The sequence below is a fragment of the Colletes gigas genome, unplaced genomic scaffold (assembly GCF_013123115.1).
Source record: "Colletes gigas isolate AHSC1104 unplaced genomic scaffold, ASM1312311v1 Colletes_gigas_Sc00006, whole genome shotgun sequence".
In the NCBI taxonomy this organism is placed as follows: domain Eukaryota; kingdom Metazoa; phylum Arthropoda; class Insecta; order Hymenoptera; family Colletidae; genus Colletes; species Colletes gigas.
Window position 1 is genome coordinate 1,247,627 of NW_025106635.1, and position 19,094 is coordinate 1,266,720.

General features: G+C 48.4%; 1 protein-coding gene across 3 annotated transcripts; it reads right to left on the reverse strand.

Annotated features, from left to right (window-relative positions):
- Positions 1–554: 554 nt before the first annotated feature.
- On the reverse strand, positions 555–19,087 carry LOC122395545 (microtubule-associated protein futsch). 3 transcript variants are annotated; one of them, XM_043393200.1, is made up of 13 exons: positions 18,844–19,087; positions 14,590–14,703; positions 14,103–14,302; positions 13,510–13,980; positions 12,938–13,445; positions 11,805–12,822; positions 11,390–11,734; positions 10,930–11,315; positions 10,562–10,858; positions 10,449–10,484; positions 9,868–10,037; positions 1,798–5,311; positions 555–1,682 (listed from the first exon to the last, which is right to left on the reverse strand). In XM_043393200.1, exons 2-13 carry the CDS (start codon positions 14,685–14,687, stop codon positions 1,613–1,615), a joined length of 7,113 nt encoding a protein of 2,370 aa, XP_043249135.1. In that variant the 5' UTR covers positions 14,688–14,703; positions 18,844–19,087; the 3' UTR covers positions 555–1,612. The 3 variants fall into 3 exon arrangements, with proteins under 3 accessions (XP_043249135.1, XP_043249134.1, XP_043249136.1); XM_043393199.1 differs by having other exon boundaries at positions 18,839–19,087; XM_043393201.1 differs by lacking the exon at positions 18,844–19,087 and adding an exon at positions 14,766–14,958.
- Positions 19,088–19,094: the final 7 nt, after the last annotated feature.

Genomic DNA, 19,094 nt, shown 5'->3' on the forward strand with positions numbered 1-19,094 from the left:
TTTGATGTTCGTCTTATTTTGGCCTCCAGAATCTACCATTAAAATTTTTCCCAGGGTTGTTCGAACACTTTGTATATTTAAATTTCCAAACGTGTTCAGATTTAAGATGAACGACACTCACGTATTCTAATGTGTTATGTATTCGAGAATAGAAACTAGATTCTTCAAGTACCGATAATGTTTATTTTAAAATACGTATATGAATAGAAAACGCATACATAACAAGCGGAAAACCGTAGCCGATCAGTCAGAGGCTTCCACAATTCCGATTAAAACTGACGAGAGTCTGTTGGGAAACGCAGGACATTGTTGCAACGAGACGTCGAGACGGAATTCATTCTTCCACTGTCTAAACCCCATTCCGAACTATAATCGCCACGACGAAGAAACAGTTCGTGCAAACGCGGAACGATTCGAGCACAATTTGAAAAAACAAATCGGCGAAAATGTGCAAACCCGTTTCAACGATGACGATCGATCGTTAGACGCGAGCTGCCAATATCTCTACTTATATTTCTATAAATACTGGAGCCAACGTTCGTTTGCACGTTTCGCGGTTGTAAACGAGAAGAAACGAATCGAGTACGCGCGTACGACGGCTAGCGACAAGCTCTTCGAATCTCAGCTCTCAAACGGTCCCAAGTTCTTAACGATTGGAAGAATTCGAATCGATTCGAGTACGATTCGAAGCTTACGACTCTAGTGGCGACGGTCTAGATACATTTGTAAGCGTTAAGAGTTTTAATTACAGTTCGAGGTAGAAGTAAATGTAAATTACAAAATCGGGTAATGCCAGGCATTTTTTTTCGACAAACGAAGCGCCTCCGATACACATTTGTCGTTGTTGATTTTTGTTTTATGTATTATCGTATCAGTAAATTTGGAGAAAAAATTCTACTGTTACATAACTGTTGTTGGAATCCTTAACGCTCTCCAATATATATCGAGACCTTAAATATTATAGATGCAAGACTTTAGAGAGTTGAAAGTTTCGAAAGACACTCGAATCGATTCGAAGTGCTTGAAATCCCATCGCTAACGATGGCTCGCAACTGCACCCATACGGATGTATGCGTGCACGGAGATTAGACGTGTACGTCGAACAATACATGTAGCTACGAATAATCGTGTCTCTCCACGGGGAATAATTCTCCTCTCTACTTTTGCAAAACACACTCTTCTATAATATATAGTATGGGCGGTAATAGTAGTAATAATAATAATAGTAATAATAGTGATAATAGTAGCCACGATAAAAAAAAAAAAGAACGAAAGAGAGAAAAAACAACAACGACAATCGGAATCGCGTGTTTTTTCAGCTTATCGAAAAACCTTGGATACTGGGTTTTTTCGCCAAAACGAACGCGATTTCGTTGTTGGAACGAAAACGTATGGCAGTCGATAGAAGAGCTAGTATGCGGTAAATACGGGTCGTTTAGGCCATTCGTCCATCGTGCAACTGTCGTCGATGAAACTAGTCCTAGTAGAAAATCTTTGGTAAAGTTTACGGCGGCGATTGCGATTAAATCGACAAATTCGATCGATCGTTGGATGGTGGCAGTATCGTGGTTCGAAGCAAGTACTTGGATTCAGCTTTTGCTTCCCGATGAAATTAACTGCGATCGGTGGTACAGGTGGCGGGCTGTGCAGACTCTACGGTGGCGTCGCTGTTGCTCCTACTCCTGAAAAATAAATGGCGTTAGAGTATTGTCGTTGATGGTATCGAGACGATGTGAAACGGGTATCAATTGGTAAAGATGCGATCGTTGATCAATGGATTTCGAAACCGTGTTGTACCTTCTTGGTTCCGTGGATCGGTAGTCGTCCCGATCGACAAAGTCCGCGCTGGTCGCGTTTTCCTTGTAAGGGTTGCGCTTGCTCGATCGTAGCTCGGAGGTTCCGTTGTAGTAACCGTTCTCGCACCTGTTGGACAGATAGTCGATAGAAACGGGGGAGGGTCTCCTGATCGGTAAGTATTCCGAGCTGGTGGGGGCCAACAGTTCCTCGTAGTACTCGGCGGTCTTCGACTCGGACAAGTTGCTCGGGTATTTTCTCGGCAACGTGGAGGAGCCTAGACCGGTGGTGGTCATGGTGGGGTGGCCATCGAGGGCGGCGTCCATCCCGAAGTCGGCGCTATGGTATCTGGTCCTGGAAGCGGAGAGATCGAAGCTCGGCGATCGGAGGTACCTTCTCAGAGGATCGTAGGAGGAGGAAAGGGGGGCTAGGTGCTCGGTGGGATCGGAGATGTACGGCGAGGAGGCGATCGCGTCGTTGTACCTCGGTCTGTCCAGGGAGGAGTACCTGTTGCGTCCAAGGACGGTGTCGTCAGCCAACAAACTGTAACTTCTGTCCACGCGTCTGCTCTTGGGCACCAACGCGAGACCGTATCCGGTTCCTGTTCCATATTTGCTGCGATCACGGTGCCCGGTGAAGCTGTACTTGCGCGGCAGCGCCCCGGTGCCGGTTGGCAGACCCAAACCGGGTGGTGGCGCTGTCAACGACGGCCTTCGTCTGTCGTTGAACCTCGAATAGAAGCTCCGTCGACGGATCCGGTCTATCACCGACTCGGAGTTGTCGGATCTGGCGAGCAGAGACTGCGTGGGAGATGTAGGCGAGTGCAGGTCGGGTCTCGCGTGGTTCAACTCGGCGGAACTGATCGACCAGGAGTCGAAGCTCTCGGCCTCGTCGGCAGGGGAGAATGGCTCGCTCGCGTAGTCGATGGGCGACTCTTTCCGACTTTTTACGATGTCCGGGGCGGGCGCAGAGGGCGCTGCGGGCGTTGCTGCACGACTCTCGATCATTCGAGCGCATTCGGTCACCTCTCGCTTCAGCTCCGCGACGTCCTTGGCGCGCAGCGGTTTCTCGATGACGATCTTGTTCCCGGCGATGTTGGCGCGGTGCGTCACCTTCGACAAACAGTCCATCAACTTGTCCGTAGTTTTAGGAGACTCGAGGGAGTCGGATCGCGGCGAATCCTTCCTCGTCGCGGTCGAATTCCTGAACGAGTGTTGGGGTATCTTGGACAGATCTAGCTTCAGGTTGCTCCTGTTCGCCCGTTGCGATTCCTGACCGTTCTTCGTCTCGACGGTTGTCGTCTCTTTCCTCGGTGATGTTTTACGCCCAACGATCGCGGGCTTGGCCTTTTGCTGCTCCACTTCCTCGACCTTCTCTTTCGCTTTGGCGTTGTTCGCGACTCGCTCGGGACTCGTTCTCTTCAGGTTCGTAGGTTTCTCTTTCTCCTCTGTTTTACTCTCGGAGCTGTCGGACGACTTCTTCGCGACCTTCTTCACCGTTCTCGTAACGATCTTCTTCTTCTTCACGGCGTTGGTGTCGCTGTTCTCCGAGGTCTCCTTTGGTTTCGTGACTTTCTTCGTGGGACTCTTCTTCGCCTTTAGCACCTTCTTGTCCACGGATTCCTCGTCGACTTTCTTCTCGACGGATCCCTCCGAGGACGGTTCCTCGGGTGGTTTCCCCCCGTTGGCATCCACCGCCATTTTGGTCTCCTTCTCGCTGGAAGCTTTTCTCTCCTTGAGGATCGGTAGTTTCTCCTTGGGCGGAGATCGCTTCGCGTTGCTCTCCCCGAGTTTCTTTAGCGGCTTGGACTCAAGCTTGGTCGGTATCCTGCTGGTAGATGGCGCTTCTTCGCTACAGTTAACCGCCGCCGCATCTACGGGTTTCGTGCGCTTGGGAGGACTTCTCTTCAGCCTGCTGAGGATCGCATTTTGCCCTCGTTCCGGCTGCTTAGCGTCCGTGGTCTTGAACAGTCCCAGCACCGACGACACTCTGTTCCTGGAGCCCTGTTCCGCCTTCTTCTTCTTCTTCCCCGTCAAATCGTCCGCGCTAACAGTCTTCTTAGCAGTTCCAGCCTCCACGGACCCAGTCTCCGCAGTGGGAGGCGCAGAGTGCTCGCGCAGGGATTCCCCGTTGGCCTGCGTCGCTGGTTTGGTCGTCGTAGGAGGCTCTTCGTTCGATCTCAGCTTCTCCAGCTTCTTCTCCAACGAGTGCAAGAAGCTGTTTCGCGTCTCCTCCACCTTGGATTCCTTCTCTCTATGCTCGACCTCGCTATCAGAAGCCTTGCTCTCCGTTTTCTTTCTGATGAATCGCGATTTCCTGCGTTCGTTCTCCGCCGCCTTCTGCGCCTCCTTCTCCTTGGCGTACTGACTCTCCTCCCTGGGCGTGTCGAAGAAGTCAGGTCGCAGGAACCGCGATATCCGATGTTGCTTCGACTTCTGCGGTTTCTCCTTGTCTCTGGAGCCATTACTCTCCTTACTCCCGGACGCAGCCTTCAGCAGCTTGCTCAGTATCGACTTCTCCGAGGCAGCAGGTCGCGCAGCTAGGATATCCTGCGCGTTCGCCACCGATTTCCGTCGATCCTCGCCCAAGGTTGGCTCCCTGCTCAACGAGCCTGATCTCAGTCTCAAACTGGGGATACAACTGCGTCGTTTCGCCGCGTCGCTCATCGAGATCAACGACTGCTTCTCGCACTTGTCCGTATCTCTGTAGCTGGTAGTCAAATTCGGATCGAACTTGCTGGGACCCAGGTTCTTCAGCTTGGACTCCTTGATCAGGTTCTCCGCGGCCAGCAACCGGTTCTCGAAGTTCCTCGAGAGGTCTGACTTGCCGTAGACCGACCTGTAGTCCACCACGTTCGAGGAGGACTCGGTCGGAGAGGTCTCGTACGACTTGGCCGACACGCTCGACGTCCCATCCAGCAGATTGGTGTTGGAATTACAAACTGACGCGGACGTGCACTCGGAGGTGGACCCGTTGTCGGTGACCGGGTTCTCAGTGTCGATCTTCCACGAGGGGAACGCGTCTTGGGGCAAGATCGTCTCCTCTTGGATCTTGTCCGTTCCGTAGGAGCGAAACTTCTCTCTTCGAGGCTTCTTCGTGGCGGTTCTTGGATGTCTGGGGAACGCGGACGACGAAGACGACTCGTGTCCATTGCTCTCCTCCTCCTCGTCGTCTTCTTCGTCCTCGTCGTCCAAGAGACGACGTTCCTCTCTATTCGTGGGCCCCAGAAGGCTGTTGGTCCTGCGAATGGTTCTTTCCGATGATCGATCCTTGTACTCGGTCTGATCGGAGACGCTGGACTCGGAACGATCACCGATCTCTGATCCCTCCAGGTAGTTTCCAGTTGTCTCCCTGCTGATCGAACGACGATACAATGGTTGCTGTCTGGTTTGCTCGATGAACGTTTTGCTCAGCCGTCTGGCCAGGCTGGGCGTGAAGCTTTGCTCCACCGAATCCCGCTGCCTTTCTTTCCTAACATAACTTGGCTCCGCTTTTACGTCTTTCTCGTCTATTTTATCTGGAAAAAGAGCGAGGATAACGTCTACGCGACATTCTACAGAGGAGTTACAGGCGCTCGAATGGAGGCTAGAGTCGGTTTGGACCATGGCGGAAGGCGAGAGGCCAGACTGGGGGGAACAGAGATTGGATTTTCGTTGTTACGTAATGCAAGCGGACATAATACTCTCGTTTTGCTCGGTATTTACACTCCTTTATTGCTACGTACATCGAAAGTGTTGCTTTTCTTATATAAAATTTCTCGAAAAATTAATAAATATATATTATATATGTATATATATATATATTTAACCGATGAAAGAAATGTTTGCCCAGGGCTGTCTCTCGAGCCATCGTGTACCCTCTGTTAACCATTCGCGTACATAGTTTTTTTTTTGGTTTAACCGATGCTCGTGTTCTACTATCGATCATCGATTACAGCTACCAAGGCGTCTTTATACAATTATCACTCTTTGATTCCATTATAAAAACCGACGTAATTCACCAGCGATAAATAACAAGTTTCCGGAATCTTTTCTCGATTCTAATCGCGGCTGCTTGGAAGACGACTCCGGGTGCTCGGTTCTTTCCAATATCGTCGATTTTTAACCCCGACCATCGAACTCTTACAAACGAAATAATCGATCGCGAACCGTATCGTTGCCTTTAAAAAAACGTTCCACGTCTACGGCTCATGTAAATCGTTTAACAATATAAAATCAAACAGACACTTTTTTTCGTCGACTAGAAGATACTCAAACTTTAATCAAAATGAAAATGTCGCTGTAAAAAATGTCGTATTTGGCGTGGCACGATCCTATGGTAAAAATGTTTCCTTGGACACGTTGCTATTTAACGTTTCTCGAGCACGAATATAATGCACGGCACTTGTCGACTCGCAAAAGGAAACGCAACGCCTTTGGGACACCGATTTTGAGAGAACTTTGCACCCTGGTAGATTTGCTCCTCATATGTAAGCTTAAACTTTACTAAAAAACCTATCGAGTGTCTTACGATATTATATTGTTTTTAAACAGGAGAATTAAATCCACCAAGCGTGCAAGAGTCTGTTAAAACAGTTGGCCCCGAAGGTCTTGCGTTCTCCTTTTGTCAGAAGCAATAATTTCTTTTGGTACATCGACGGCCCTTTTTAAAAAGTGTACATCGAAAAAGAGTCAACGGCTCGTACATACATACAGGCACGCATACATACACGCATACACACATACATACGTATATACAAGTAGACGCGTGTTCGCGTATATTAGTGTAACAAGTTATCGAGCGTACATTCCGCACACTCGTCCAAAGATTACATGCAGCGAAAAGAGATTTACTATAATGTATACGTAGGAGAAGTTGTTATAGATCTTTAACGGATTTCAACAAATAAGAACGGTATTTGCGTTGCGCGAGGGCTCCGCTTTACCGATCGACTCGACGATCCATAAATCGTGAGTTAAGAAAACTGTAAAAATGCATGCTCCTTCCGACTGTTTCAAAAAATCTAACCATCTTCCTACTTTCGATATTAATTTTCGTCGTCGAGACGATTGGCAAAGTTGGCCCTCATGGTTGCACAACATCGAAACGAATTACATATCGTCCCGGATGTATAGATCGCAACGCATCGTATCTGTGTAAACTCAAGTCGAAAGTAATGCAGTGTACAATATTAAATACAATATAGTAGCATTATCAAAGCATGCCGAAGACAATGCGAAGTAATAAAACGCTGTTATTTAAACTCTTAAAAACACAACAAATATCAGCCATCTCAAACAAGGGTTAGCTCCTCTTCGTCCTTGTATTCATAGTATATATACGATTCCTCGAAATACCTCTCCGTCAACAAGTGTAAACATCTTTCTCTTATGCAACGAATTTAGTATTTTGCTGAAAAACTCGACAACAATTGCTAATATCCTCCGACGAGTCTCGCCTCGATCGATAACGGGTCCAGTATGATTCCTGCGAGTATTATCGCAATTCTCGTTATTATTACCCGTGACCGACGATCGTCGATAAAACGTGTCCGAAGGAAAGGATACAAACCGAAAAATTCGAAAGTAATAAACTATGTATCATACTGGAAGCGCAGAGTCGTACAGCATTTGCCTGTCGCAAGATGTCGCTTTGCTCTACCTCGTGGAAACGAAGGTTATCAACGTTGCACGTTTCACTATTTTTAAAATTCTCTTCCTCTTTGGCATGTTTCTCAAACGATCGCCGGAACAACGTGTTCGAACGGTTTTACATACAAGATACGTCTGCTGGAACGTTGGACAGTGTCTGTGTGTGTGTGTGTATAGAAAACTTGGTCGATCGTTAATTTAAATATTACGCGAGCTATCCGTACTATTTAAAACCCTTTGAAAACTTAGAGAGATTACGATCTCGTAGAATAATCGTTCGATCGCTAAATATATACAATATGTATCGGCCATGGTCTATTATGGAAAGAAAGAAAGAAACGTTGAAAATTAACGATCGGCCAATCGCGTGGTCGGAAGTCTAGTGTTATTTCATCCGTGATCGAGTGTGTCGCGATAAACGAATTAACGACATCGTGTGTCGGTGAATAATCGCCCGAATCCCATCGAGCAACCCCGACAATGTCGTTTTTTGTCCGCTGGATAGAAAGTGTAGCATAGTACCTAACTTGGTTTTTCTACTGGGGATTACCGTCTGCCCGCCTACGTAGAGTCACTCGCACGGTCGCTGCAACAACCGTCAGAAAAGACCGTCAGTTACACGTATATGTATGTTTACACCGCGATTATTGTAGAATATATTTTCGATAATCGTTTTTCCTTCTCAAATAGCTCTGCTGAATCGATCCAATCCAATTGATCTTCGCGCAGATACCTCGTAGACCGGCCTCAACAAACAATCGACGACAATGTGGCCGGATTTGGCATTACCGAGCGCATCCACGGCGACACTGGCAACGACGAACTACCTCAGCGCCCCCACCACTCTGTTGACCGCTAAGGAAGTTCGTCGATGCACTCGATTAAGCGAAATCTGGCCACAGAAAAGTAATCCAGCCGATAGAAACTTTATTTGGACAAACAACGACCGATCGAGCTGTAAAACTCTGATAAATCGCGATCGCGGATCGAGAACGGTCGAAAATATAGTCTCTCAACTATCGATCGGCGGTGACAAACAAATTATTCCTTTGATCGCTGATTGAAGAGTCGACGATAGACGTGAAAAGTGAATGCATGAAATATTTTTTTAATCAAAGATGGATATTCTGTCTTGGATAGTATAGAACCGAAATTCCTCGTGTATATTCGTGTTGTACATGGATACGCGTGCAGATCATGCTCTAAACTTTAGTGTACGCTCAATTAGAATCAGAGAAGAAAATATATGAATTACGGCTGCTTATCGTGTTAATAGGATAATATACATAGAAATCAACAACAACATTGCAACTTGCTACTACTGCGTATTACGTGAGGTTCTATGTCGGGCAAAGTGTGAGTTACGTCTGTTAAGTAATTTTAATCGATACGTGATCCGTGTCGCGATCGATGCTTCTCGAGAGTTAACTTTGACGATCGTCGAAGAACAGGTAAGTACAGGTACTCTTATCGTGCAAACATGCGCTTTAAAGAAAACGGTGCTCCCCGGTCGAGAAAAAAAAAAAAATTATTATACATTGTTTCTAGCGTTCGTTTGTGAAGAAATGTCGAGGATACCGACGGACACGCGATAAAAATAGATTTCTCGCGATGTTCGTTCTCGTTTGGAACGTTTACCCACCTGTGCCAAACATGAACCGTCTATTGTATTCGTTCTACCTGGGGGTTAGTATACAAAGTTGCAAAAAACATCGTCAGGCAATAAAAAAATCGGTAAATTAACTTGTTGGAGGTGGGAGATAGGCGGAAGTAGGTTGGCAGGACTGGGCGAAGAACGGAACGGCCGAGGAGAGTAGGAGAATGACAGAGAAAGATCGAATAAACTAAGAGACGAGAGGCGAATCGGTAAAAAGTAAAAAAAAAAGATGTGCTCTGTCTATCAACGACTCGACAACAGCTAGCTAGGTACTAGGAAATGCATAATCGAATACCATCCAGCATTTTCTCGCGTGGCTTGCGATTTATTAAACCAGTGACAAAATGAACAAGCAGCGATCGTCGTGTCGCGACTTGGCAGAAGCTCGGCTCGTCGAGTTCTGTGCTTCGAATCGTATAAAATCACGTCGCTAGGCCGCCAAAGAATAATCGTAGCTTCTGCAAAGACGCGCTCGTTGATCGAGTATACGTATACAACGTCAAAGATATCTCTTTCGTGGATTCGTCTGCTGATCGATACGTATTATAATGATCAAAGAATCGGCAAAGTTGCAAGAAAATTTTGCCACTGGATCGAATTACGAGCATCGACCCTTTGCGTTCCCGCGCCAGTCGATCGAATTCTAGACTTTTGCTCGGTGTTTAAAGTTCTGGACGATAGAGGTCGCATAGGGTCAACTTCCACTGGATATCGACGATTCGTTTTGCAGTTTTGACACGATTCTCGTGGTGAATTTTTACAACAATCATACGAACACTCTCTTACCTCTTGGTAATGTGTTGCTGCCGATATCGAAGACGGTTTCTCTCGACGAGTTGCCGTGCGATCCCGGGCTGTCCGGTGTCCCAGGGTTCGACGAGTTGACGTTATCTTTTTTCGAGAACACGTCGCCCTCGCGGCTGAGCGAATGCCTGAATTGTGACTCCGTCAATCGCCTGCGCTCGCAAAACAAATAAAACTGCCGTCACTTGTACAATCCCAGGGAAACGAATTGCGTTTAAACGAAGCTCGTACGCGCACGGAACACGGTTTCTCGACGTACGGAACGCGTGCATGAAAATAAAACAACAGAGCACCGGATCTATCGGGTCTCATCGAAGGACCTTACGTTTCTATGTCCATCGAACAGAGTAGATCTCAAAGTTGGTAGGTTCGAGCATGCCCGGGTGCAGTGAAATTCTCGCTTCGAATATGTGTGTGTGTCCAATTGCGTTTCCAACGTCGAGGACGCGCGGTACACGAGCCGACAAATTCGAAATATTACTCGTGATATCTTTTGCACTACCTTCTAAAATAATCGGCATACACTATTATTGTTCTACAGTTGTTGTAACAATTGGACTCACGTAGTCACGGTCCTTGTTTCGACGCATGTCTGGTAGCTTGCACAAACAAGCGGCGAACCGTTGTCATTGGATTGAAACGTTCATTTCTAGCGGGACGGCTTCGACGAGCTTACCTCGATAAAGGTTTGTTAAGGCCCCAGAAGGCTTGGGACGAGTTGGAACCTAATCTCCCGAACAAACGAGAACTTGGGAAACCGGTGGTTCGGTTGTCGTCGACGTTCAGCCTCTGCGTTAAGCTACGCACTCTGGATAGCAGCGTGGAGAAGAGGTTTTCAGCGGTGAGCAATTCGAAACCGTCGTCGTCGTCGTCCTCGCCGGATGACAAGCTGTCCGCGTGCTCCGGCGGCTGTCTCGACGGCCGGGAGCTTCTCAGTCGATGCATGTGTCTTTGCAGAAGATCCTCGCTGTCCCTGAAAGTACAATCAAAGATACAGAATGGGGGATGATCAGGTGTTTCGTTCAATGATATTGCTCTAAGTACCTGTGCAACGTAGAGAACGGAGATTCGTCTTCGCTGGCGTCCGACAGGAAGGAGCTCATTCTTCGAGGCCTGGTAAACCTCGACCTTGGCGCGTTCGCTGTACTTGGTGTGCTCGTTTTGCTCTCTGGCTCTACGCTACCCGAACGGGGCGTAACGTATCCACCGCCCTCCACGGCGATAGGGATTATGTACTCTCTGGGACTCTTTCTGATCGGTTCCGGGCCAACCGTCGAGCCCAGAGCGCTATCAGTGTCCGAGTCGGCGGTCGACTGACGGGACAACGAGCCGGATCGTTGGGAAACCAGTCTCTGAGGCATCGGTGGTTTCGCCGGCGGCGGTGGCGGTGGCGTCGACGAATGTTGCGATTCCTGATTCTCTCCCTCCATCTGTAATCCCAAGGACGTATCAGCGATCGTCGGGGATCGCGACTCTTCGAGCTGAGAACCACGTTTTCACCCACCTGAATCGGTATTATTCTCTCCTTCGGTGGAGTGTTCTTCCATCTTGTATCCGGTTCCAAACTAGCGCTACGATTCGTCTGTGGTACCGCGGCCGCGACAGGGAACGCTATCTCCGACCTTTGCGTTCGCAGCTTCTGCGGCTGAAACGCGTCGATCTTCGCCTCCACCTCTGACCTGAACGTAACAGGTTCGACCGACTTGGCGCTCGACAAACAGATCTCCGCCTTGCTCGTCTTTCGCGATCTGGGCAGCGTCGCGCTCTTCAGAGTTATCTCCATTTTGCTGGACCTCTTTGGCTCCTCCGGTTGCGAATCGTCGTCGTAGTTCTCATCCTCGTCGGAGACCTGAAAAAGTAATTTCCCATTGTTGACGATGTCAAAAGATCTGAAAGCGTACAGCTCCTCGTTCGCTCACCGTCGACTGTTTGCGCGCCTCGACCGATTTGCTGTCGAACGGGAAGCTAGTTTCGACTGGCGTGGAACAGGAGACGGTAGCCGTTCGGAAATCGTTCGCCCCAACCGGTATCTTTAAGGGAAGCTTCTTCGTTTCGTGACTCGGCGGAGAAATTGGCGGCGATCCGTTCACCCTCTTCTGGACAGGAGGCTTTCCTATCGCCCCGGTTATTATATCCACTGCTCGTTTCTTCGCCTCGTCTCTCTTCTTCTCATCCTCGTTCCGAGTCTGCTTTGCTTTGTCACCAGGTTTCTCGTTCCTGTCCGTTGGTACATCCAGGATGATCTTGGACGCGCTGGGCTTCGTAGGCGGTGGAGTGGCGATGGAAGAGAGACTCGCCTTCCTCTCGAACACCCGTTTCGCTCCACCCACGTTCACCCCGGGGATAAAGATCTTCTTTGGCTTCTCGCTCTCGACGTTCGACGCCATTTGATTGAACTTCTCCGCGGTCTCGAATATCTTCGACCGCCTCCTCTCGTACGTCCTCGCGGGAACGTCTCGAGTCTCGCTGGAGAGTTCCGAGTCGAGGGAGAGCGCCTTCTCCTTCAGTTTCTTAAATTCTCGCTGAGTCGCTTCCAAGTTGATCGTCTCCTCACTGGCATACGGTTCGCTCTCGCGACTATCTGCTTTGCTGACCGCTTCGAACTTCGGAGCGTCGTTCGCCAGCTTCTCGACGGTCGTCGTCGCCGTCGCTGCGTTCTCCGTCAACGGTTTCGCGCGTTCCTCCTGTAAACCTTCTTCGACGCGCTCCTCCTTCTTAATCTTTTCCACGGAAGACTCGTCCTGTCCCCGAGTCATCACCGGCGTCTTGCTCCGCTCCTTACTCGGTGACCTTTCGTTGCACTCCTTTATTAGCTCCAAGCAAGCTGCCGATTCTACTTTATTCATGTCTATGGTGTTGCTAGCAGGAACGATTACAACAGGATCTACTTCCATGGCCTCCTCCGTGATCGAATTTGGGATCGGTGCTGAGTGATGCCTAATGAAGTATACAGAATTTTATATACAAACGATGCAACGTGTTCTGTACTTAGTCTACAAAGGGGGTATTTCGTAACACGTGCACCTAATCCCCTTCAATGAAAAATGACTACCTGGAAACGGATCTGTAAGCTCTGGGTTCTCTCTCGTCCGTTCTCTCTTTCCTTCTCGATCGTTCTTTCCGTTTCACGCCAGCTGCAGCCGTCTCGTCCATCGATGGCGTCGTCTCCAGTTTCCTTTTGGCGTCCCCGGTCGTCCCGGACCTCGGCTCCTCTTCCAACAACTCCCTTATCCTCCTGTCGGAATTGTTCTGATCCAATTCCATCAGGCTACCTACAGAATGGCACCTGGTGGGCACCAGTGTTTCGGAAGACACGTTATTCGCGACGTCCCCGGCCGCTTGTTGGTCGCCCACGACGAGCTTCTCCGCGCTGGCGGACGGAGGCACCAAAGAGAGCAGAAGGTCCAACCTGACGGGTGTTTGAGCTGCCAGTTCCTCCGCGATATCGAGACAATTCTGTTCGTAGCCCTCGTTCACCCACCAATGGGTGCAAATCCTCTCGACGTCCGCTCGTTTCCCGGGGCACACCGTCAGCATATCTTTTATCAGAGGCGACGCGGCTGCAACGAGATTCAACGTTAACGCGGATGCAAAGAAGCAAAAGCAAAGGTCGTCGAAACTTACGCGATGGCTTTTTCGGCTCGAAGTAAGCAGATTGCGAGATCTGTTTGACTAGACGCTTAAAGTTAGACCCGTCGAAGGGCATGGCACCGTAAACCAACGTGTAAAGTAGGACGCCCAGGCTCCAACAGTCGACCTCGGGTCCGTGATAAGGAGTACCCTTGACGATCTCCGGGCTGGCGTACAACGGACTGCCGCAGAACGTGTTCAACAGCCTCTGCTCGTCGAACACGTTCGAGAGGCCAAAGTCCGCGATTTTCGCGTTCCCCGCTTGATCGAGGAGAATGTTCTCGAGCTTCAAGTCCCTGTGGCATATTTTGTGCTTGTGACAGTAAAAGACCGCGGTGGCTATCTGCCGGAATATCCTACGAGCCTCGTGCTCCGTCAGTACTTTTCTCTCGCTCAAGTAATCGTAGAGCTCGCCGCCGGCCGCGTACTCCATCACCAGCACCATTTTCTCCCGGTTTTCGAACACTGAAAAGAAAAAGCCGCGTGAAAAGAGCGTGTCCGCGTGTTTCGTTGAACAAAGGGTCAACGGACCAGCCGACCAAAGAAGCCTAGCCCCTTCTCTCTCCTTCGTTACGTTCTATCTCTACCTTCGTAGATGTGGATAATGTTCGGATGCTGTACGCTCGACATTATTTGTATTTCCCTTCGTATCCTAATCAGATCTGCCTCCGTTTCTATTTTACATTTTTTAATCGTCTTAATCGCCACCTCTTGACCGGTCTCCTTGTTTATGCCTAACTGAACTTTCCCGTAAGTACCTTGACCGAGCTTCTTGATGATGTCGAACCTGGACGAAACAAAGTAAACGGGGAGTGATGGACGAGGGATGTGGCTCGAGCCTACATAATTTGTCGAGTTATTCTACTCGGATTGGCCCGCGTACAAATAATACTGCCGCGTTGTTATTTACGTTCCGCCAAGTATTTAGCAAACGTGCCAATCTCGAGATTCGTGACCGATGATCTTGGCGCTTGTCGGGAGCAGTTCCCGACCGATCATCGGGACGGAACTCTCGAAATACTTTTTCCTTCTCCCCTCCTCGCGCGTCATTCGATCTTCGCCTGCCCGACGTACCTCTGCTTCAATTTCCGTTTGTGATTGTGAAGACGCACCCCGCCCGTGCTCTCCATGCCTCCCATTATATTGTGTATGCTCGCCTCCCCGACAACCATGTTTCCTTAGTTTTATCTGAAAACAGAACGTCTAGCTGTAACTATCAACTCGTACAACCTAACCTTCCTATTCTTTACCTTATACACTGATCAACCGTAAGTATGTTCTTAATTGTAACAATCGTAATCGCGATCGTAGCGCCCGGTCTAAAACCCAGAAATGTCAAGAAACTGTGCTCGACGTTTGGTCGAGCAAGGCGACGAAATAACCGACGCACGAACAACATTCTGTGCGAGATCTATCAAGGGCGCGTTGTTGTTCGAATAAAAATGCTGTAGGGCCGGTAACGAGCCGACCGTCGCGTGTTAAAATGGACGCGCGTTGGAACGAATTCAAAGTATGTATTGGTGGAGAGGCGAACGGAGGAAGGAAGGAAGGCGAAAATGCAGATGGCCCGCGATGGATCGCAAAGAGGTTAAAGCGTGGGAAGGAAATAGCAGGGAACGGGAGACGGATAAGTTCAGCGGTGGCTCACCGCGGTGTGATCGTTTTTTTTTTTCGGAAGGTGGCCGGTCGGCCTCGAAAGTGCAAGGTTCGTTCGCTGGATTTGAACTCGGGCATATGTCCCCGTACCAGCGATCGGGGATAACAGTGACGACTCCACGGGGTATGGTTATTGGGGCTCTCGCGGTCCGACGAAGAAGGAGAGACAGAGAGACAGAAACGTGGTGAGTTTATTTTGGGTGCCGAGACGCCACGCAGCGTCGCGCCTCGCCTCGCTCGTTCGCCACCTCGACGCGATGCCCGATGAAACTCGGTACCGATCCGAATTGAACCAACGCGTTCCACGATCTCTCGTTCCTCCGTGCTTCACCCCCCCGCCCTCTATCGTCGCTTTCAAAACAAAGTTTACACGGTTTTGCAACAATTACGTGGAAATATCCGACAGCGAGACGATACCGATATCGAACTTTACTGTTATACGTATTGTCAACTTGCCCAAGATTTACGCAATGATGCAACGAGGAAAATATATCGGTATAACGCACTTGATTATCTACAGAAACCGCTGGACGATCGTTTATGCCAGCGGAGACGTCCAAAGTTACAGCGACCTCTGTCAATGTATTACTTATATTAGCGACAGCTCCACCTACCGAATAAGCTTCGAAAGCGTGTGGAAGTGGATAAAGAATATCGTTTTGGCGCGTGACATCGTGTTGGTCCGAGGGTTCAGGGAAAGAAATAATCCTAACGGAACGAACGCGATGTATCATGGTGTTGAGGGTGTACGGCGAGACGATAGCTAGTCAGAGGTGGCTATTAATGCCTCGCAATATGGATAACGGATTGGTTGTTCGTTTTGGCTTCCAGAGGCGACTTTCTGCCTAGCCTCGAGCGCGCCAGTCGTTCGACTCGACGAGAAACGACCGGCGAGTCGAGCACCGATCCTGTCTTTGGCACGCGACAACTTTTCCGCGATCTCCCTCGCTCTCACTCTCTCTCTCCACCCCGTCTCTTGGAAGGAGATAGAGATAACGGAGAACAATAAAAAAAAAACTATAGAATTTAGAATATATCCTAAAGAGAGATCTCGAACGGAATATCGATGATGGGAGCCACGAAACGTTCCTTTCCCAGCACTCGCGGCGACCTTGCTCGATGCCATTTCCCGCGGAGAAAGCGAATCCCTCGCAATCTCGTTTCTTTTCCGCGAGAGGGGGCACGCGCGAAAGGAATGTTATCCCTAGACGAGACCACGTCTGTCCCGTTTTCGGTGAAATACAGAGACAAAAGTAAACAATACAAATGAAATAATGTCAACTTAAGATTCATTTATCGTAAATCCTCGCTTAACATTTCTCAAGAATTTTCGAAAAGAAACGCCGGTTCGGAAGATGGTTGGTCGCAAGGTTAGCAGGCGAAATCCGAGTCTAATCGAACGTGAGCGAGGAGAAAGTCGAAAGGCGAAAGCAGCGAGGATTTCACGATCGTTTTTGTCATCGCGATGCCGATTGGCAGGATAACCGAGGCAAAAGAGCGGAACACGTGCGCACACGGTCTGGCCTCGGCGTCTCGCTCTCGCTCTCGTTCCGACTCTAGCTCTCGGTCTCGCTCTCGATACTCGATCGGTGCGTTTCGATATTTTTAGCGGGCGCGTAGACCCGTCGCGTGGGCAGAACGGGCTTCAGGGCTGATGTCCTAATGACTTCCATTTCCTCGCGCGTTTCTGTCCCGCTAAATTCATCGCCTTTTTACTCTCGGCCGAGACCCCGCGACCGAGTCGCCACCGATTTACCATCGATCGATTCCTCCTTACAAAAATCCGCCAATGGGAATATTATCTACAACGCGTAAATAATTAATAACTTTATTGTCGTTAAGAAAGTAATAATAAATAAAGAATTCGGTCGCCACAACTTTATTTGTTGACAATGTCTAAACTTAATTTGTTGTTTAGAAGACGGTGTTTGCGTCGCTAAACAATTTAGATGCAAATGCTCTCAGGAACGTAGTAGCCAGGTCGCGATAATTTTTACCAGGTGCTATTTTTAGACAGGGTCGAAAATACTACTGTCAACGCGAAGTCTGAAAGAACGCGGGATAAATTCAACTAGCCAATTGGAAATAAAAGCACGATCGAAACGGTCGCGTCGTTTGAACGTGTCTTATTAATCGTAAGTTCGCGAATGCACCGAGAGGAGCGTCGACGTTTCTTTTTCGCCGAATTCTTCTGTCGTTCTGGTTATGAGAGGAGGAAGCGGACCACAAACTACGATTGACGTATCCGCGTAATTCCGAGACACGAACAACCTAACCTCTCTGCGCTTCAAATTTCTGCTTTGAGATCGCGAAAAATCGTGTACTTTGGGGGACAATTATAATGGGTCATTGCCTGAAAACACCCTTTCTTTTGTACCTTTTTTATTTGCCTGTAATCCGAACAATTTGCTTGCGTTTCCGTTTACGTATACTTTATGTAGGAACAAGTTACTATGTATACGTAACAAGCTGCTTTTTCTGTCGCCGTTCCTTGGTTTTTTGTTCGAGAAAAAGACGACGAAAGCGACGCGAAAGTATTATTTTTTTCAAAGTGTCCGTCGATGCGTCGAGTGTTTATCGTACCGAAGGATGTCGTTCGAACGTGACGTCATCCGGTAGCTTGTATGGTATCTCATGATTCACGTGTTATTATTAAAACCTTTATTATTTCTCCGCGCAACCCGCGTTGCGTGTATGAATGAACTTCTGTACGTTCGATGCGGGTGATTGTACGCGGGGATCCGTGATTTCTCGCGACAAAAGTTTGAGTCACGATGAATTAATAGACTACGCTCGGTGAGTTTCGTTCGTGACTATTCGGACATTTCTGTTATTTCGGTATTACGTTGAACGCGATTACGAAGAAAAAGGGCAAACAAATTGCACGGGAGTCAAAGCGTAAACGGACCTTAAAGTTATACGATAAAAACAATCTTAAAGAAAGCGTTGGACTTTACGGTCGTTTTACGTATGTAATAGACATGGAAACGCAATTGGTGTCGATTATTTATTAAGCGAGTAAAACGACTCTAAATATTTACGCATTAATTTTCTCGAGGGAAACGAGGGTAGTGAAACTCGATGTAAATATTGACGATAAAATCGAGGCAACGAAGCAAATATGCGTACTACGAGGTGGAAGGCCAAGGAAATGTATGTACAAGTACATAGTTGCTGGTAACAATCGGCAGGTTCGTAAAACGCGTTCGATCGTTTGAACAATTGTACTATCAATTAGGTTAAATGAGATGTGTGTCAGTTTGCGTGCACGTATTGGTGCATCGTATGCAACTGAAACGCATACCACGGTATGTAGGTTCCTATCGACGAAAATAGCATTCTGATATTTCGAAGGGATTTTTCGTAACATCCGTTAATTGTCTCGGGCGGCATAGCCGTGGATACCGGATGGGAAAAAAAATTGTTGGTCGGCGTTGCGTTCGACGACAATGCCGACAGATTTAAAAGGCGACGGACGAGACGTTCTTCGCGCATTATTAAGTAATCGAAAACGCCCACGAAAGAAAATCGGACGACGCTTCGGTAACGTTCTTTTATTAAAGGGTAGACGTACGTTCCCGAGACACGTACTCGCCGATGGAACGAACGGACGCTCTGAATGAGAATCGACACTCTGCTAGTGTCTAAAAATAGCGAGAATTTGTACCTTACAGTGAACTCTGGAGCCAAATTATCCTCTTTTTGCGGCTGCTATCCGCTCCCGGGAAAAATACAGGGGGGGAAAAAGCACTATTTACACTGTTATTATTGTCTCTAAGGTCGACCCCGATCACTAAGTCTCGATAACGTTCGAATTTTTCTGAGAGATCGCGAACCTTCTCCGTTTCCACTTCATTTTACCAGACATTTTTCGCGTGACGATACGGCACACGGCTCACGCGCTGCCACCATCTTTATTTACT